This window comes from Miscanthus floridulus, chromosome 14, assembly GCF_019320115.1.
Source record: "Miscanthus floridulus cultivar M001 chromosome 14, ASM1932011v1, whole genome shotgun sequence".
Taxonomy (NCBI): Eukaryota; Viridiplantae; Streptophyta; class Magnoliopsida; order Poales; family Poaceae; genus Miscanthus; species Miscanthus floridulus.
Window position 1 is genome coordinate 31,591,009 of NC_089593.1, and position 21,232 is coordinate 31,612,240.

The following is a 21,232-nucleotide window of genomic DNA, read 5'->3' on the forward strand; positions in this document are numbered from 1 at the left end:
GCCAGGAACTCTATGGGCTTAGGCAGGCACCCAGAGCATGGAATGCTAAGCTTGATAAAGAGATGATTGCTCTTGGTTTTGTGAAGAGCAAATTGGAACATGTTGTATATAGGAGGAGCAGAAAGAATTCCTTTCTGGTTGTTAGAGTATATGTTGATGACTTGATCATTTCAGGGCCTAGTGTCAGTGACATCAAACAATTCAACGCCGAAATGAAGAGGAAATTCAGCATGAGTGATCTTGGTCTTCTTAGCTATTACTTGGGAATTGAAGTGAAGCAGGGAGATGGATGAATAACACTGAGTCAGAGTTCATATGCAGTGAAGATACTGGAGTCTGCAGGAATGTCAAACCGCAACGCTTGTGAAACACCAATGGAAGCTTGGCTCAAACTTAGCCAGAAGAAAGTGGATGAAGTTGTGGATCCAACAGCATATAGAAGCATTATTGGAAGCTTCAGATATATTGTCAACACTAGGCTAGACCTTGCTTATTCGGTTGGTGTTGTCAGTAGGTATATGGAGGCTCCTGGAAGAGAACATTGGGCTACTATCAAGCATATCCTGAGATATTTGAAAGGTACAATTGGGTATGGCTGCAAGTATGAGAAGGGCACTGAACTGAAACCTAGCTTCCTCGGGTACAGTGATAGTGACTTTGCAGGAGATGTGGAGGATAGGAAGAGCACTACAGGTGTTGTTTATTTCCTTGGCAATAGACTGGTTACATGGGCATCACAAAAGCAGAAGATTGTTGCTTTGTCTTCGTGTGAAGCCGAGTATGTAGCAGCAGCAGCAGCAGCATGTCAAGGTGTTTGGTTGAGCCGACTGATAGTAGATCTAATGGGAATGAAGGAGGCGCCGGTTAAGCTACTCATGGACAACATGTCCACCATCGCACTCAGCAGGAATCCAGTGCACCATGATCGCAGTAAACACATCGATGCTAAGTATCATTTCATCCGTGAGTGCATTGAAGAAGGCAAGGTGGACGTTGATCATGTTGGGACTGCAGGGCAGTTCGCCGACATATTCACCAAGTCGCTGGGGCGTGTCAAGTTCGTGGAGCTGAGGGGTGCTCTAGGCGTCGTCTAGTTGCAACAAGTTTAGGGGGTGATTTGTTAGCCAAATTGTTGCACAACATCATGTAATGTGTTGAGTCATGCATTAGTCAGGCTAGGGGAGGCGCGTGACTGAAGGCGTGCTTGGTCACGACGTGGCCCGTGTGGGTCGGTCTGTTGGCGCCATGGTGAACATTGCGCACGCGGTGCACCGCCGCTAAGCAACGGTGTTGCGCACAATGTGCGGCATGGCGCGGGGCTCGGTTATCACCTCGAGATCGTAGGCATGATGTAAATATATAAGCATCAATAAAGACCAAGAAAAGCTGCATCGATTGGCGGCACCAAAATCCATTCTTTCGCGTGTGTGTGTTTTCATCTGTTCGTTCTCACCGCGGTCACCGCGCCGCCACCAGCGTTCGTGATCCAGTCCAGGGCATCGCCTGGCTCCAACATTCAATACTGATAAACTGCAATTTAGACGGCCTGGTTTCGGTACTCTCACCATGTAGGTTGCCTATCCTTGGGAATTCGGTCAACCCGACCTTACATATTTCCATATGAACCAAGCTGGTGGTAGGATAGGTAACTGCTTCAGTTCTTTGCAACATCTTACAACCAACGTGTCAAGATGTGGAGGAAGGTATGAACCAATGCATCAATGTTGGAGAGCTGAGATGGTTAACCAATCTGTTGTAGGCTAGGAAGGCACTCCAACCAAAGTTTCTTAAGACATTCTAATTCTCCTAGCGAAGGCAGCTGTTCCCAATATATGCATCTTGCTAACTCAAGTGACACCAGGTTCTTGAAACGGAGGTTTTCAATCCAAATAGGAAGTCTTGCACCACAATAACCAGAAATTTTCAAGTTTCTAATGTGACCATGTGGCTCAAGGTGATCAAGAATCAAATCGTCTTTCCCATTTTCTGCATCAGCACGTGCTGACCACGTGAGAGATAGAGTTGAGATACGGTTTTTCTTTTAACTTGTGTAACACCCTGAAATTTTGCTTCTTTTCGAAATAGCTCAATTTGATTTATTTATGCAATTGTGTGAGCATTGGAATGTAGGGAAATAATATTTTTTGCTAAATTAAAATCAACTATAAGGCTAGATACATGTTGATGCATACATGCTGATGCATTTTGAATTACTGTGATGACTGGTTTTTGCTCCAAAATCAAATTCCTTCAGAACTGTTTCTAAAATGAATTTGTGGTTTAGAAAATAAAAAGAAAGTGCTCTCTCCTCCCCTCTCTGGCCAATTAGGCCTGCTAGCCTAATCCCGCCGAAGGCCTCGGCCTTCCTCTTGGCGCAGCGGCCCAGCGCGCGAGCCGGCCTGCTCCTTCCTATCGCCGCACCGGCCCAGCTGTACGAACGCGCCCCACCTCTACCTTGTTGGCTCGCTGACCCGGGTCCCACGTCTGCGCTCGCTGACACCGCAGTCCCACCTACAGTGTCATCCCTCTCCTCCAAACCGAGCCAGACTCAGCCCAGGAAATCGGCACCCGCCGATGACCCAATTTTCTTCGATTCGGATTGCTATGCACGCCTAGACCGCTATAAGAGCCTCGTACCCCCTCTCCGTTCTCATTTTTCCCATCTCCGCACGGCTGCCTAGCCCTAGATAGCTCCCTTGGCCGTCGCTTTCGATCTCGCCGAGACGCCGCCGGAGCCGCCACGGTCATTTCCGCCGTCTACAGCTTCTCCGTCGTTCCGAGCCTGCAGCCGAGCTCGGTCCTGAGGTGACGAAGTCTCCCGCGCCCTTCTTTCTCCCTCGTTTTCCCTTTGTGGCTCACATTTCGTTGACGAACCCTTGCAGAACGTCGCTGCCCGCCGTCTCGAGCCACCCGTCGTCCTTGTCTCGCCTCCGATCACGAAATTGTTAGAAATTTAGGCATTTTTATTATCAGTTTAATCCAGAAAAATAACATCAGCAGTTTCGTGACGGTATATATGTGCATGTGTATATTTCTAATGAACACTACAATATGCAGGGATGACATACAGATGAATACAGTAGCAGCGAGTACAGTAATCACAGAGATTAGAGTGTACCCAGCGAAGGGTCCCATGCCGAGGGCATCGGAGGCTCCATTCGCACTAGTCGACATAGTGCGTTGCTTGAAGTCATGGACCACAGTCGGTGCAGGACGATGTTCGCAGTGCAGTCCCACGAACGGATCACCAGGAAGAAGACAGCTTGCGGTTCCGTGGGCAATCACCGGAAAGGAGACGGGATCTGGACGAACAGTCGCGGATCGCTCCCTAAAAACCTAATTGCCGCGCACCCTGTGCAAGGTTCTCTGGCGGACGAGGGTTCCGGAGGCACCTGCTCTCCCGCTACTCCGTGCGCGCAGAGGTACAGGACGGAGAAGATAGAGGGCTACGGAGATGTGGATTCTCTCGGAGCGGTTGCGGAAGACGGGGCCTAAACTGACTGAGAACTCCGGATATATGGCTGTGACCGGAGAAGGAGACGAAGGCAGCGGAGAATCCCAAGAGACGAAAACTGACGCAGTCTATTCGCCTCCACCATCAAAAAGCGAAACTCCCGTGATAATATGGATTTAAGTGGCAAAAGATTGGCCACGCCCGCCCGCTCGCTCGCCGGCCACGGCCTCGGCACGGCCCGCGCCCGCGCCCGTGGCCACGGCCACGGCCTGGCCCAGCCGCTGCCACCGGCGGCGCGCGCGTGTGGCACGCCTTTATCCTTTTCTCAGCGTCTCAATTTAGATGAATAATTTCCAACCATATAAGCTGAGTCGGCTATCAGTCAAAATCCCGTATGGTATTAAACCATACAACACTTAATGTTACGTACCATAGAGTTTTATTTGATTATTAAATATTATATGGGCCAAGCCCATATTATATCCAACGATCCCCACCAAACTCTAGGGTTTGTAATAAAGTAGTCTTAGAACCACATTTCTTTTATATACCAGTGTTTCGATGAAGACTGTTAAGTTGAACATCCATCTAGAACAATAGTTTCACTCAGTCACAACTAAACAATAGACTAAACCTTGAATTGACAGTTTTGTGCGAGGTGAATGTCACTAAAGTCCTTAGCTGATACTGGGCAGCAAAAGGCATCCCCTCTATTTGAAGCATATAAGTCATACTTCAGTGCCTTTCATGAATATTTAGAGATCACCCAAATCTCATAGACTATGACCAGCAGTCTGACTCATATAGGTGTGTTCCTCAAAAGATATTCTGTAAGACAACATCTTTGCTTTGACAAGCCACTTGGAACACATTAAGGCAAAAGCCATCCTGTCTTATAGAAAGGAAAGATATGCATCAGAAATGAGTTTTACTAAGGATCTTTCCTCACAATTTACTAGTAGCTTGTTTCACCATCCTACTTCACGGGATCTTCGATCACGTAGAACAGGTTACCACTATAGTAAATTTCAAGTGGGTCTCAAACTCATCTCTCTCGATGCACTTTCTATCACGTTGCATGATAGACCCTTAGTGAACTGATCTGCCAGATTGTTAGACGTGTGAACATAGTCCAACGCTATTACTCCGGAGTTTCTCAATTTTCTGACAGATTTTAGTCGTCTCTTAACATGTCTTGTGGACTTCATGTTATCCTTAGAACTGTTAACCTTTGTAATCACAGTCTGGTTATCGCAGTTCATAGAAATAGTCGGTATGAGTTTTTCAACAACCGATAAATCCGTAAGGAGATCATGAAGCCACTCAGCCTCAGATCCAGCAGTGTCTAATGTTGTGAGTTCTGCTTCCATTATAGACTTCGTTAGGATAGTCTGCTTGCAAGACTTCCAGGAAACAGCGCCACCTCCAAGCGAAAACACATATCCACTTGTGGCATAAGGCTCATCAGCATCAAAAATCTAGTTGGCATCACAGTAGCCTTCCAGCACTTTTGGATGTCTGGTATAACAAATACCATAGCTCATGGTCCCTTTTAGGTAGCGCCTCACTCTCTCAAGAGCACGCCAGTGATTATCTCCCGGGTTTGACACAAACCGGCTCAGCTTGCACACAGCAAATGAAATGTCAGGCCTTGTTGCGCTAGTAAGATACATGAGCGAACCAATGATCTGGGAATATCTCAACTGATCCCTTACTATTCTTCGATTTTTCCTCAATAGCACACTAGGGTCATAAGGTGTAGGAGCAGGTGCACACTCACTGAACCCAAAGCGACGCAGCACCTTTTCCACATAGTGGGTTTGTAACAGAGTTACCCCACCATCACCTTCTCTTTGAAGCTTGATATTAAGAATAACATCAGCCTCTCCCAAATCTTTCATCTCAAAATTTTTAGATAGAAATTCCTTCACCTCCTCGATCACTTTGAGGCTAGATCCAAAGATCAGTATGTCATCAACATATAAGCACAAAATGACTCCTTCACCCCCACCATACCGATAGTACACACAATTGTTAGCTTCATTCACAAAAAAGCCAGCAGATGTTAAAGTTTTGTCGAACTTCTTATGCCATTGATTAGGAGCTTGTTTTAGGCCATATAATGACTTTAATAATTTACACACCTTGCCTTGTTGACCATTTGCTACAAACCCATCCGGCTGATTCATATAGATCTCCTCCTCCAACTCTTCGTTTAGGAAAGCTGTCTTAACGTCCATTTGATGAACGATAAGACCATAAGAGGCTGCCAGGGAAAGCAAAACTCAAATTGAGGTCAATCAGGCAACTGGTGAATAAGTATCAAAGAAATCCTTATCTTCCTTTTGAGTATAACCCTTGGCCACAAGCCTTGCCTTGTACCTCTCAATAGTGCCATCAGGCCTAAGCTTTTTCTTGAACACCCATTTGCAACCTATAGGCTTGCACCCATAGGGACAATCAACTATTTCCCAAGTTCCATTAGACATAACAGAATCCATCTCACTCCGTACTGCTTCCTTCCATAAGTCAGCATCAGGAGAGGAATATGCCTCTTCAATGGTCGTTGGTGTGTCATCCACAAGGTACACAATAAAGTCATCACCAAAAGACTTTGCAGTCCTCTGTCTCTTACTTTTTCTGGTGACTATAGTGTCATTCTCCTCAGGATTTTGCACATAGGGTTCCTCAATTTGTTCTATCAGAGTAAAATTTTCATGCTCATGGGGAATTATAAATTCATGACCAGTTGTGCTAGGTGCATTTTTCATGAGAAACCCATTCTCAAAAAATGTAGCGTCTCTAGATTTCATGATTGTATCAATAGCCATATCAGGAACACTAGAGTTTATTATTAAAAATCTATAACCCACGCTGTGAATTGCATAACCAAGAAAAACACCATCAACAGTTTTTGGTCCAAGCTTTCGCTTTTTATTTATTGGCACATTCATCTTTGTCAAACAACCCCAAGTTTATAGGTAAGAGAGATTTAATCTCTTCTTCTCCCATTCCTCGAATGGTGTAATTTCTTTGTTCTTTGTGGGCACTCTATTTAGGACATGACATGCTGTCAATATAGCCTCACCCCACCATTCCTTAGATAGTCCCGCAGTCTCCAACATGTCATTAACCAAATCAGTTAGAGTGCGGTTCTTTCTCTCTGCAATCCCATTGGACTGTGGTGAGTATGGTGGCGTCCTCTCATGAATAATTCCATGCACCGCGCAAAACTCAGAAAATTCATTTGAGAAATATTCTTCCCCGCGATCGGACCGCAAACGCTCGATTTTCTTCTCAAGTTGATTTTCTACCTCAGCTTTATAGACTTTAAAATAATGCAACGCTTCATCTTTTGTTTTTAATAAATACACATAGCAAAATCTAGTGCAATCATCTATAAATGTCATGAAGTATCGTCTACCGCCTTTAGTCAATTCGCCATTCATTTCGCATAAATCAGAATAAACGAGTTCTAATGGTGCCAAGTTCCTCGCCTTAGCAGCCTTGTGAGGCTTGCGCGGTTGCTTTGATTGCACACACACCTGGCACTTATAATCTTTGACTAAGTTAAATTTTGGGATTAGATTCAGATTTGCAAGCCGCGTGAGACAACCAAAATTAATGTGACAAAGTCGTGAATGCCATATATTCGACTCATCCAAAACATTAACATTGTTCACCACTTTATTACAACATCATCAAGCAAAGATAAGCGGAACAAGCCTCCGCAATCATAACATTTTTCGACAAATGTTCCACGTCTCGACACAACACATTTATTGGACTTAAGCACAATTTTAAAGCCATCGCGACACATCTAAGAAGCGCTAACAAGATTCTTCTTGATGGAGAGGACATGCTGCACGTTCTTTAATAGCACCGTCTTTCCTAAAATAAACTTCAGAACGACCGTACCAGCACCAAGAACACGCGCATGCGAACCATTTCCCATCAGCAAGGCTCCACTCCTGCCGGCCTGATATGAAATAAACAAAGAAACATCAGCACACACATGAATATTAGCACCACTGTCCATCCACCACTCAGGTGAAAGACAAACTAAAAGAACAAAAGGTAAAGAATTACCATACCCAGATGTTCCTCCTCCAGTCTCGCTAATTACCATGTTTGCTGATTTCTATTCTTGCTTATATTTGCGGTCTAGGCATGCACTTGCCCAATGCTCATCACTCCTGCAAACAAAGCATCATCCACCTTTCTTGTTGTTTTTCTTCTTATACTGTGCAGTTTGCTTAGGCTTTGCTTTGTTGTTCTCTTGCATGTTCTTCTTCTTTTTATTACGAGATGCAAATGAGTTTTTCTTCTGCACCATATTGGCAGCGGAAGACTCAACTCCTTTTCCACGGTTGTCTTTTGCTCTCGCCCTCTCCTCAACATCAAGAGATCCAATAAGCTCAGCCACGCTAAACTCTTGTCTCTTGTGTTTTAGAGAAGTAGCAAAATCCCTACAAGAAGGTGACAACTTAGTGATTATACCGTCGGCCACAAACTTGTTGGGCAACAGACATGGGAAATATTCTAGTTCCTTTGCCAGCGCATGTATCTCATGAGCATGTTCGACCACAGAACGGTTTTCAACCATTTTGTAGTCATACAGTTGCTCCATAAGGTACAGCTCACTGCCAGCATCAGAAACCCCAAACTTTACCTCAAGAGCATCCCATAACTCTTTGCCTGATGTGCAAGATATGTAGTTTTTCTCATACTTGGGATAAAGTGCACTAATCACGGCGCCTCGAAACAGGTTATCGGCAGCCAAGAACTTTCGCTCCACCTCAGGAGTAAACTGTTCAGGCTTCCCCTGTGCGGCGTGATAGCAGTTCATCACAGTCAACCACAATACCATCTTGGCACGCCATATCATGAAATTCTTGCCATCAAAATTATTTGGCTTCAAAGCAGCAGCAAAACCACTGACAGAAAATTGCCTAAGATTAGGTTTTTGAATTGTTAGAAATTTTGGCATTTTCATTATCAGTTTAATCCAGAAAAATAACATCAGCAGGTTCATGATGGCATATATGTGCATGTGTATATCTCTAATGAACACTACAGCATGCAGTGATGACATACAGATGAATACAGTAGCAGCGAGTACAGTAATCACAGAGATTAGAGTGTACCCAGCGGAGGGTCCCATGCCGAGGGCATCGGAGGCTCCATTCGCACTAGTCGACATAGTGCGTTGCTTGAAGTCGTGGACCACAGTCGGTGCAGGACGATGTTCGCAGTGTAGTCCCACGAATGGATCACCAGGAAGAAGACAACTTGCGGTTCCGTGGGCAATCACCGGGAAGGAGACGGGATCTGGACGAGCAGTCACGGATCGCTCCCCAAAAACCTAACCGCCGCGCACCCCGTGCAAGGTTCTCTAGCGGACGAGGGTTCTGGAGGCACCTGCTCTCCCACTACTCTGTGCGCGTAGAGGTACGGGATGGGGAAGACAGAGGGTTGCGGAGATGTGGATTCTCTTGGAGCGGTTGCGGAAGACGGGGCCTGAACTGACTGAGAACTCCGGATATATGGCTGTGACCGGGGAAGGAGACGAAGGCAGCGGAGAATCCCAAGAGATGGGAAGCGAAAGGGATGGTAACGGTAACTGACGCAATCTATTCGCCTACACCATCAAAGAGCGAAACTCCCGTAATAATGTGGATTTAAGTGACAAAAGACTGGCCACTCCCGCCCGCCTCGGCCCACGCCCACGGCCCGGCCGGCGGCGGCGGCGGCGCGCGCGCGCGTGTGGCATGCCTTTATCTTTTTCTCAGCTTCTCAATTTAGATGAATAATTTCCAACCATATAAGTTGAGTCCGCGTTCAGTCAAAATCCCGTATAGTATTAAACCATACAACACTTAATGTTACGTACCATAGAGTTTTATTTGATTATTAAATATTATATGGGCCAAGCCCATATTGTATCCAACAGAAATAGCCCTAGGTAAGATCGCGGGCGTCCGCTCTCTCCCCAGTATTTTTGTTTTGGCCTATAGCGCTTGGAATCGCCGTATCAACGTTAGCCGGCGAGCTTTTTGCCGCCGTTCATGACTGCCGCTGCGCCGGCTACTGTTCAGGCCACCGCATCCTCTCTCTCTCCCTCTCTATCATCTAATCTGATCCATCCAGTTGAGATCTAACAGCCCAGGATCGCCCATGCCTCTTCGCCGGCAATCTTTCTAAAGAGACCCCAACTCTCTGCTATATCTGCCCGCCGCCGATTTCCAATTTCAGCTTTTATTTATTTTAACTAGGTAGTATGCTTGTGTGTTGCTACGGGATAGCTAACATTGTATACTAAAAACACACGGATTGCACGATAAGATACCAATACTGTAAAAATTAAATATCAACGTTAAAGTGACATTTAATCAAAAAAATAAAGTTTATGAAATTAACACGGTCACAGAGAGCGCGACGTCGCAGTCACGGAGAGTGCGACGTCAGGATGAACGCCATGCATAAGTGGTCGTATATACAAACTTAAATATAATATTTGAGTAAATATAAACGTGTTACATGACATTGTTCTTGAAATATAAATCTAACATGAACGAATGATTTTTCAGTCGGCATGTAGTGTGCATACAACATTTATGTGTAGTGATAAACCATTTAAAAATATCTAGGAACAGCAACAAATATAGCGTTAGCGAAATAATATTTGTACATATAAATTGAATGAAAAAATGCATTGTATAAGTTAGTGATGTTCTGTTACCTCGGCTATGGCGTTAGAATCTCCTTAAATACAGTATTCTTCGTGAAAGTTCCCCATCCACTATTCGAGTTTTCTTATCCTTAACTTTTTTATTAGACACATTCTTTTTTTCCTCAACATTCTTTTTAGCATTTTTCTTCTCTATCTTTTTGGCCTCCTCCTCCTGTGCATCCGCATCAGGCGACAAGGTAAGGATCTTAATATTCGTTCTTGATGTGGCTCTAGACATCGCAACATGTAACTGACCGTGAGGTGCGGGCAGATACACACCCACGTTAGGGATGGTTTGAGCCTGTAACTTGTTGATCGTCATGGCAAAGCTCAGCCTGATAGAAAACTGCTTCCTCTTATTGATATTTGTGAACGAGAGAGAATAAACAATTTGTTTAACCAATACTCCCTTCTATAGGTTACTTTGGCTCTGCCCTAAACAAAACTTATCTAAATTTGATCAAGTATGGAGGGTCCCTTTGGCACCGCTCCTGGCCTCAGCTTCCGCGCAGCACTGCCAAACACTTAAAATACACCAACAACTACAACGTTAAATTAGATTCGTTAAATTAACCATGAAATTTGTAATGCAGGGGACAAGATCAGGATGCAAACAAACTGGAATTAATTTGCATGCACCAAAATTGTGACGGGCTTAAAAAAACTGTTACGGTTCACAATCAAGTGCTGATAATGTAGTTGACGAAGCACACGCAGTGATTCATGGCACAAAATATTTTTCATAATGATTCATTTCAGGCATTCATATATTAAGTAACAAAGAAATGAGAGTAAACTTTCCAAATACATGTTTCCCGGCCCGCCAGTACCGGAGGAAATATGGGCACAACATGAACGGTTAGTCATTGCCCAGGCTATGACGACCTCTGCTGCTCTTCACTGCCCACAAGCTCAGCATATAGCAGCAATTTGCAACGCAGAGACCAAACTCAGCAACTTCTCACAATAACCATCAGGGTGCTTGTAGCAAAATCTCGAAAAAAACAAATAGAAATGCTCTGGACCAAACATATTTTTTGAAAAGAAACTGTGGAGTCAGTTCCCTAGTAAAATTTATTAAAAAAATAACCAAGACACCTTTACAGCAAGGTTAGCCAAAAACTAACCTGAAAGAGAGAGGGAGAGGTTTACCTATACAGCAAAAGCGTACAAGCAGGAAAGCAAAACAGAGTTGATTGACCATACACCCATGTCGTCTTGAACTCCACCCCAAATTGATCTTGTTGCCTCAATAGCCACACTTGGACTGAACTCCACATATCCTAAATTGAGCTTATCCTCACCGGATTGGGATCTTACCCTCCTGGATCAGTACGCCAAATCACTCCATCGAAGCACTGCAGCTGACGTGGTTAGATTGTACAAGTACTAAACAGGTAAAGAATCAAATCCTGGAAAGGAAAGCTCAAAATCACTTTTACATGATATTATGATAATAACTATAAGCCAAGGCAGAAAATTTTAGCCAGGTCGTCCTTCGGAACCCAAACTCACCTTTCTAATGGCATAAAATCCACGCCGTCAACAAAATCAAAATCAATTTAGTTCAAACTCTGTATGATATATTTACAACACAACAGAATAATATTCAGATAGGTAGAAAACACCTGCATATTTGATCCAAAAATCGCAAAACAAAATGGCAGAAATTAGGTCTGTATGATATATTTACAGAAAAACAGAAACACAGTAGAATCTGCCTATGTGGAGAAGTTTAACACCAAAACCCACCCTCCAACAAGAATCCAAAAAACAAAATTCCTCCTAAATCTAGCACATATCAAGGGCGAGTACTTACCTAGAGTTCATGAGAGAACCAGTGAGGAAAACAACGAAATCATCACAACGAATGCACTCGTTCCAATCCTACTTATTTTTTTGGATGCCCCTCTGTTGCTTCTCTGTTGGCCGATGCTGGGGCTGTCCGTGGTAACTATGACCTCGGATGAGGAAGTCTGGGCCCTCCGTCCGCCTCGCAGTCTAGACATCAAGCTTTGGCCCTCGGTATTGCTCACACTCTTGTGGCGTCTCTGGGATGCTCGAAATGGAGATGTGTTTCGTGGTGATTAGACGTCTGTAACGAAGACTATCACTCGGGTGACTGAAGACCTTGCCGTATGGAAAAAGCGCTTTGTCCTGAAAAACGCCTGCACTTCTGATAGTATTCATGGCTGGCTTTTGTATCTAGATGGTTGTAAACACTCTGCTCTTGTACCCCTGCGTCCTCTGTATCTCCGGTCTCTGTAACAGTTGTCTGAACTTTAATTAATATTAATTCCAGGTGGGGATCCTCCACCTCCCCTCCCCCTCCCCCCCCCCCCCCCCCCCCCCCCCCCCCCCTAGTTTGCCTAAAAAAACAATAGCTACAATAGCAGCAATGAGGAACGGAGGGAAACAGCATACCAGGAAGCAACATAACATCCAAAATTGACTCAAAGAAAAAACATACTTGCATAGTTGCATTCGAGGTTCCTCGGCTTGTTCTCCATCTGGATCACCTCTTGCCATCCATGAGAGCACGTTGTATGTATAAGCACAGTTCAGATTGAACAAGAATACATGCTAATGTAACCACTTCCCCTGTCATATTGAGATTATCATGATGATTCAATGATCTTGCTGGACAGGAAAGAATACCGCCTACAGTTCAGTTTTTGTCAGTGATAGGGAACAGTGCTCGACAAAAACCTGAACACAAACAGCAAAAGAAATCCCACCAGAAAAGTAGCAGAATAAACTAGTCCCAAAAAGTAGCAAAATAATAACACTACAATGTTGCAGGCACTAACTAATAAGGTCATCTGCTCCTTTGTGTTAGATGATATGATAGGTTAGCCAGTGCCGGTCCTAACCGGGGGGGGGGGGGGGGGGGGGGGGGGGGGGGCAGCAGGTGCGATGGCCGGGGGCCCAGGTGGGATGGGGGCCCAGGCGGGACCGCGGGATTAATGCAGAACTGCAGAAGCCAGGCAGCCAGCAGGCCAGCAGCGCCGCACGCCCGCACAGCCCATCAGCGCGGGATTAATGCAGAACAGCAGAAGCCAGGCAGCCAGCAGCGCCGCGCCGCACAGGCACAGCCCGTCGCCCGTCTTGTCTTTCTTTTCAGCAATCAGGACTGAGCCGAGCCGCCACCAACGCCGCACTACCGCAGCCCCACACAGCGTGAGCGATCGGCCGATCGCTACTTCGTACAGGAGACGCAGCGCCGCAACAAGGCAGCCGAGGGCCTGAGGCAGGGCTCGACGAGGACGACGAGTCGACGACATCAGAAGATTTATCTTGGTTATTGCCTTATGTCCTTTTTGTGATTTGTGAATCTTGGTTCTGAATCAATTCATGTCTAAATTGTCTAGGCCCTAGGGTTTTTTCCTTGTTTAAATTTTATCTAGTACTTTGTACTCATATAGTCATGTTTTTCTTATAATTTGGGTCAGGTGTAACAATTTTAGAATGTTACCTAAGAAACATTTGTCAGGGGCTGCGAAAAGAAAACGGAAAAGACGAAAAGAACAGTTTGTTCAGTCACAACAAGGTGCTTTAGATAAGTTTTTTTTCAGCTTCAAGTAGTGCTGTGCATGATGACAACCCTATAGATGCACCTGATAATCAAGAAGAAGAGCAACAACAAGTTAATGATAATTTAAGTGAACAAGTTGATGCTATAGAGAATGAAAATTTACAGCCTTCCTCTCAACCTGAAAATTCAATTGATGATGTGCAACCTTCTATTCATGATGTCTTTGATCCCAGAACTTGGGAGAATCTTGATAATAAGGGTAGAGATATTTTGATTGAAAAAGGGCCGGTGAGAGAATTGAATCTTGAGTTCCCTGTAGATGCTCACAATAGACATTTTTCATATGCTTTACTACTCCAGAAAGTTAAGCAATGGTGAGGTGGTTGATAGAAAATGGTTGGTTTACTCTAAACATGTGGACAAAGTTTTTTGTTTTTGCTGCAAATTGTTCAAATCAGATCAGAACAAAAGTTTGGTAGCACACGATGGATTGAGGGACTGGAAACATCTTAGTTTAAGACTCAAGGAACATGAGAATAGTGTTGAGCATATAAGAAACATGAATATTTGGAATGAACTTGGGCTGAGGTTGAGCAAAAATAAAACAATTGATGATGATTTGCAACGAGAAATTGCAAAGGAGAGAGAGCGTTGGAGACAGGTTTTAGTAAGAATCGTTTCTGCTATCAAGTTTCTTGCTAAACATAATTTGGCTTTCCGAGGGCAAAATGAGAAACTTTATCAAGCTAACAATGGTAACTTTCTGGGCACAGTTGAAATGATGGGTGAATTTGATCCTGTGATGCAAGACCATATTAGGCGGATTCAAAATAATGAGATTCATCATCATTACCTTGGGCATAAAATTCAGAATGAGATGATTTCTCTTCTTGTAGATTGTGTAAAACAAACTATATTAAAGATCATTAGGGATGCCAAGTATTTTTCTGTGATTTTAGATTGTACTCCAGATATGAGTCATGAAGAACAAATGACTTTAATTATTAGGTGTGTGAATATATCGAGAAATGTTCCAAGGATAGAGGAGTTCTTCCTAGAGTTTTTGAAGGTTGATGACACATCAGGATTTGGTCTTTTTAATGAATTAAAGAGTGCATTGGCCTCTCTTGGTTTGAATATTGATGATGTGAGGGATCAAGGGTACGATAATGGTTCAAATATGAAGGGGAAACACCAAGGTGTTCAGACGCGCTTGCTTGAAATTAATCCAAGAGCACTATATATGCCGTGTGCATGTCATAGTCTGAATCTTACTCTTTGTGATATGGGAAAATCTTGCAGGTAAACTATTATTTCTTTTATATGTTATATATTGTTTTCATATAATATGCCATTATTTGGGATCTTACTATTTGTGATATTTGAAATCTTGCAGGCAAGCTGTTTCTTTTTTTGGCATTATCCAACGTATTTATACCCTGTTTGCAAAATCTACCAAAAGGTGGAAGATTTTGGTTGACAATGTCCCAGGATTGATAGTTAAGTCATGGTCTAATACTCGCTGGGAAAGCCGAATAAAAAGTGTTCAAGCTATCAGATTCCAAACTCCTCAAATAAGATCAGCTTTAATAGCGCTAGAGAAGGCTTCAACTGATGACCCAATGGCAGTTAGTGAATGTCAATCTTTGGTGAGTGCACTTGAGAATTTTGAATTTATAGTTGGGTTGGTTATCTGGCACGATATTTTATTCTCTATAAATAAGGTTAGCAAGAAGTTGCAATCTAAAATTGTGAGTATAGATGCTACTCTCAAACACATTGGAGGTGTCATATCATATTTTAAGAAGTATAGAGATGAAGGTTTCACTTCTAGTATGAATACAGCAAAAAACATTGCATCTGAATTGGATATAGAGCCAATATTTTCTATAAAACGTCAACGAAAGAGAAAGAAATATTTTGATGAACAAGATGACCAAGACGAGGAAATACAACAGTCTGCTGTGGACTCCTTTAGAAGAGAGTACTTCCTAGTTATGATTGATTCTGCAATTGCTTCATTGACTAGTAGATTTGAGCAGATGACAACATTTGATAATGTTTTTGGATTCTTGTTCAACTAAGAAAATTTGAAATCCTTGGATGAAGCTGATCTTTGGTTGCGCTGCAAGATTTTTGTGGAAAAAATTTCTCATGATAACTCATCCGATGTTGAGATCAATGATTTTTTTCATAATTAAAGGTGTTGCAAGTGACTTTGCCAGATTCTTTGATGTCGGCGCCAGAGATTCTGAAGTTTGTTATGGATGCAGATTGCTATCCAAATATTTCAGTTGCCTATCGAATTCTTTTTAACTGTACCTGTGATTGTAGCTTCGGCCAAAAGAAGTTTCTCAAAATTGAAGTTGTTGAAGAACTATTTGAGATCAACTATGTCACAAGAAAGGTTAAATGGCTTGGCTATGTGCACCATCGAGATGGATATCTTAGACACTATTGATCTCGATACCGTCCTTGATGATTTTGCATCAAGAAATGCCCGAAGAAGTATCTTTTTATAAGAAGCAGTGGATATGATGGAGTTCTATTCTTCTTTAAGGTAATCATATTAGTTCTAGAAGTACAAATATATTGCTCTTTTAGTCTATGTTATTTCTCGCTCTCGATAATTATCAGACATATTAAATTAAAAATATATTATTGGATTTGCTTTCCCTATATAAATAAAATTATCCTATATATTCTAAAATTTTATGGTCTAGAGGGGCCGTCGCGATGAGTTTGCCAGAGGGCCCTCAAAATCATAGGACTGGCGCTGAGGTTAGCCTTCGTATGACCAGGTTCATTGTATTCTAGATGAGATCCTATTAGATGGCAGGTTAGCCTAGATTGTAGGGATTATTGTTGTAACCATATATTGTTGTACTTGCCACCATGGAGGGGCTATTCCTCCATATATAACACGCAACCCAGGAGACCAAGAAGGTAACATGGTTCCTCCTAGTTTTACATGGTACCAGAGCCATCTTCCTAACGGAGTTTGACCATGGCGTTCACATCGGCGACGCTCGCTGCCATCTCCCTCGGCCTCCTACCAGTCACCGAGAAGCTAACCAGGAGCAACCACGCCATGAGGCAGGCGCAGGTCCTGAATGCCCTAAGGGGTGCTCAGGCGGAGCACTTCATCGATCCGGCAAGTCAACCACCGAAGAAGTTTCTTGTAGCCAAGAGCGAGAAGAAAGTTGAAGGCGAGCTACCCGTTGTGAACCCAGAGTATGAGAAGTGGGTTGCCAAGGACCAACAGGTCCTCTCCTACCTCCTCACTTCTCTCTCATGGGAGATCGGATCTCAGGTCACCACGGTGACCATGGCGGCGTCGGCTTGGGCTGTCATCGAGGCGCTCCATGCGTCACAGTCAAGGGCTCGAGTCATCAGCACCAGGATGGCGCTGGCCACTGCGTCCAAGGGCGCAGCCTCTGTAAGTGATTATTTCACTAAAATGAAATCTTTGGCGGATGAGATGGCCTCAGCAGGGCGAAAACTGGAGGATGAGGAGCTTGTCTCCTATATACTAACCGGGTTGGATTCTGAATTCGACTCGGTTGTGACGGCAGTGTCAACACGTGTGGAGCCCATCACCGTGAACGAGCTTTACGCTCAACTCGTCGCCCACGTGCAGCGTCTGGAGATCCGCGGCGACGGACAGCAGTACTCCGCGAACATGGTTGCCAAGGGTGGCCGTGGTGACCGCGGTGACCGCGGCAACTACTCCTACAACAACGGTCGTGGCAACCGTGGTGGCCAGAAGGGAGGCCGTGGAGGAGGATGCTTTCAGCCTGCTGTCTTTTGCTAGCTGTGTGGCAAGGAAGGGCACCCCGTTGTTCGTTGTTTCAAACGATTCGATGCGTCCTTCATAGGACCACCACAGAAGAGTGCATCTGCAGCAACCAGTTCGTACGGTGTGGATACGAACTAGTACATGGACACGGGCGCCACCGATCATATTACTGGTGAACTGGAAAAGTTGACCGTCCGTGACAAGTATCACGGTGGGGAACAAGTACATGCTGCCAACAGAACAGGTATGGAGATCGCTAATGTTGGTCATAGTTGTTTGCATTCCCCTAATCTCCATCTAAGAAATATCCTTCATGTCCCACAAGCACACAAAAATCTTTGTTCCGTTAACCGTCTCACTCGAGACAATAATGTGTTTCTTGAATTTCATCCCAATTATTTTGCAATCAAGGAGCAGGTGACGAAGAAGGTCATTCACAAAGGCAGATGTGAAGGAGGGTTGTATCCCTTGCAGTCAGCACAAAATAAGCAAGCACTCGGTGTCATCAAGCCTTCTACATCCCTATGGCATCATAGGCTAGGTCATGCATCGTCCCGTGTTGTGTAGCAAGTTCTGCACCGTCATAAACTTCCTTTCGTTCATGAGTCAGATAAGACTAGGGTTTGCGATGCATGTCAACAAGGCAAAAGTCACCAATTGCCTTACCCTAAATCGACTAGTTTGTCAAGTCATCCTCTGGATTTAGTTTTTTCCGATGTGTGGGGGCTGCCCTAAGCTCTGTTGGACGCAAAAACTACTATGTGAGTTTCATTGATGATCACACTAAATATGTTTAGGTTTATTTTTTGCGTCACAAATCAGAGGTCTTCCAGTGTTTTCGTGATTTTCAAAACCTTGTTGAACGACAATTTAGTCGAAAAATTCGTACCATACAAACAGACTGGGGTGGAGAATATCAGGCCCTACACTCCTTTTTTAATCGCGTAGGCATAGATCATCGTGTCTCATGCCCTCATGCACATCAACAAAACGGTTCAGCGGAACACAAACATAGACACATTGTTGAGATGGGTCTCACACTTCTTTCACACTCATCCATGCCATTGAAATTTTGGGATGAAGCCTTTGCCACAGTTGTGTTCATCATCAACCGTCTTCCCTCTAAAGTCATCACCGATCACACTCCTTTTGAGCGTCTATTTGGGAACCAGCTTGACTACAGCTTCTTTCGCACTTTTGGGTGCGCAATATGGCCCAACCTTAGACCATACAATTCCAAGAAACTCCAATTTAGATCCAAGCAGTGTGTCTTTCTTGGCTATAGCAATATGCACAAAGGTTTCAAATGTCTTGATCCGAAAGAAGGCCGTGTCTACATCTCTCGTGATGTAGTGTTTGATGAAACTGTTTTTCCGTTTGCTTCACTTCATCCAAATGCTGGTGCTAGGCTTCGCTCAGAGCTTGCCCTTCTTCCCGATATACTCAAAAACCACTCCACGGATTTTAGGGATGCAAATCTACATGATCCACATTTGTTATCTCTTGCCTCTACTAATGAGTTACCCAAGTCTGGTGGTGTTGTTGCTGAAACAGGAACAGGAACGATGCCTGCTGATCATCATTTTATGTGTTCCCCATCAGGGAGCTGCCCTCCAAACGAAGCTGATTTGGTGGCAGCGGCATCAGGGAGTTCAGGCGGATCAGCCTCGGGATCAGGCGGCCTGATCCGGTCGAGCGTGTCGCCTTCCTCGCCTCGCGACGCGTGGGGAAGCACCTCCGGATCCTCTGCGGCACCTTCAGACGGGACTGGCGTGGCCACACCAACCCCGGTGCCGCATGGTGATCCCGTCGACCAGGAGACAGCGCCTGGCCAGCTACATGGCGACGTGACGTCTGATTCTGCTGAGATCCTCTCGCCGGGATCCTCTACGGCGACTGGATCAGTTTCACCTCCTGCGCCAAGACCTGCAACTAGCCTACAACATGGAATTCAGTAGCCTAAAATTCATACTGATGGCACAGTACGCTGGTGCATGAACTCTCAAACATCTACAGAAGAGCCAACCACAGTGGAGGAAGCACTTGGTGACCAAAATTGGGTAGCTGCTATGGATAGCGAGCATCAAGCTTTGTCACGCAACAAGACATGGCACCTCGTGTCTGCCCCCAAGGGGAAGAATGTCATAGGCTGCAAATGGGTATATAAGATCAAACATAGAGCTGATGGCACAATTGATAGATACAAAGCCCGCTTGGTTGCAAAGGGGTTCAAACAATGGTATGGGATTGACTATGAAGACACGTTTAGTCCAGTTGTGAAGGCAGCAACCATACGTCTGATCTTGTCCATTGCAGTCTCAAAGGGTTGGTCTCTTCGTCAACTCGATGTACAAAATGCTTTTCTTCATGGCATTCTGGAAGAAGTGTATATGCATCAACCACCAGGCTACGCTGATCAAGCTCATCCCAACTATGTTTGCAAGTTGGACAAGGCACTCTACGGGCTTAAACAAGCACCTCGAGCATGGTATGCAAGGCTGTGCAAGAGATTGGAAAGTCTTGGTTTTGTTTCATCTAAAGCTGATACTTCGTTGTTTTACTACAATCAGGGCAAATATTGCATTTTTGTGTTGGTATATGTAGATGATATTATTGTAGCAAGCTCCTCACAAGATGCAACAGAAGCACTGCTAAAAGATTTGCAATCAGAATTTGCACTGAAGGACCTGGGTGACTTGCACTACTTCTTAGGTATTTAAGTTAAAAAGCTATCAGATGGGGGGTTACTGCTTTCGCAGGGAAGATATGCAGCTGATCTGCTTGCTCGATCTAGAATGAACCGAGCCAAGGCTGTTGACACTCCTTTATCTGTTTCAGAGAAGCTCAGCTTAACCGATGGTACAAAGCTTGGAGATGAAGATGCAACACGGTATAGAAGTCTTGTTGGGGCATTACAATATTTAACTCTAACAAGACCAGATATATCCTTCTCTGTCAACAAGGTATGTCAATACCTCCACTCGCCTACCACTATACACTGGAGTGCAGTAAAAAGAATCTTGTGATATGTTTGTGGTACTCTGAATTATGGGCTTAAGATCAAGAGATCAAAGTCGATGATGGTCAGTGCTTTCTCTGATGCTGATTGGGCGGGGTGTCCTGATGACTGCAGATCAACTGGTGGCTTCGCTGTGTTTCTAGGTGAAAATCTAGTGTCATGGACAGCCAGGAAGCAGGCGACCATGTCACGGTCTAGCACTGAAGCTGAGTATAAGGCCTTGGCAAACGCCACGGCTGAGATGATGTGGGTGCAGAAGTTGTTGAGCGAGCTCAAGATTGATCACCCCAGGGCTGCACGGTTGTGGTGTGATAATTTGGGGGCAAAATATTTGTCTACCAATCCAGTGTTTCATGCTAGAAGGAGACCAAGAAGGTAACCTGGTTCCTCCTAGTTTTACACTTTGTACTACTGAAAATCAGGATAGCTCCTCTGTAGGTTCAGTGAAGATGCTCAAGATCATGAGGATCTCTACAACGCTCCTTTCAAGAGGATCCCAGATGACAAAAACTAACAGTTGACATGCAAAAGACGAAACCTATTTATGGTTAATGGAGAATGACCATGTTTGTGTGTAGAATCATACCTACTCCCATGTATAAAGAGCCACATTCTGTGTATAAATAGACCAACAGAGAGCGCCTTTTCTGTCTTCTACATGCATGACAATAAAACACTACCAACTACGGCAA

At 44.3% G+C, this 21,232-nt stretch overlaps 2 protein-coding genes across 2 annotated transcripts; both read left to right on the forward strand.

Moving 5' to 3' along the window:
* The first annotated feature begins 344 nt into the window (after nucleotides 1-344).
* Nucleotides 345-1,094, forward strand: LOC136503299 (secreted RxLR effector protein 161-like). Its single transcript, XM_066498426.1, has one exon. It carries the CDS (start codon nucleotides 345-347, stop codon nucleotides 1,092-1,094), a length of 750 nt encoding a protein of 249 aa, XP_066354523.1.
* A 7,843-nt stretch (nucleotides 1,095-8,937) lies between these two features.
* On the forward strand, nucleotides 8,938-15,806 carry LOC136503300 (uncharacterized). The gene is made up of 4 exons (XM_066498427.1): nucleotides 8,938-9,073; nucleotides 13,763-14,096; nucleotides 14,731-15,024; nucleotides 15,119-15,806. The coding sequence occupies exons 1-4, from the start codon at nucleotides 8,938-8,940 to the stop codon at nucleotides 15,804-15,806; spliced, it is 1,452 nt and encodes a 483-aa protein (XP_066354524.1).
* The last annotated feature ends 5,426 nt before the right edge of the window (nucleotides 15,807-21,232 follow it).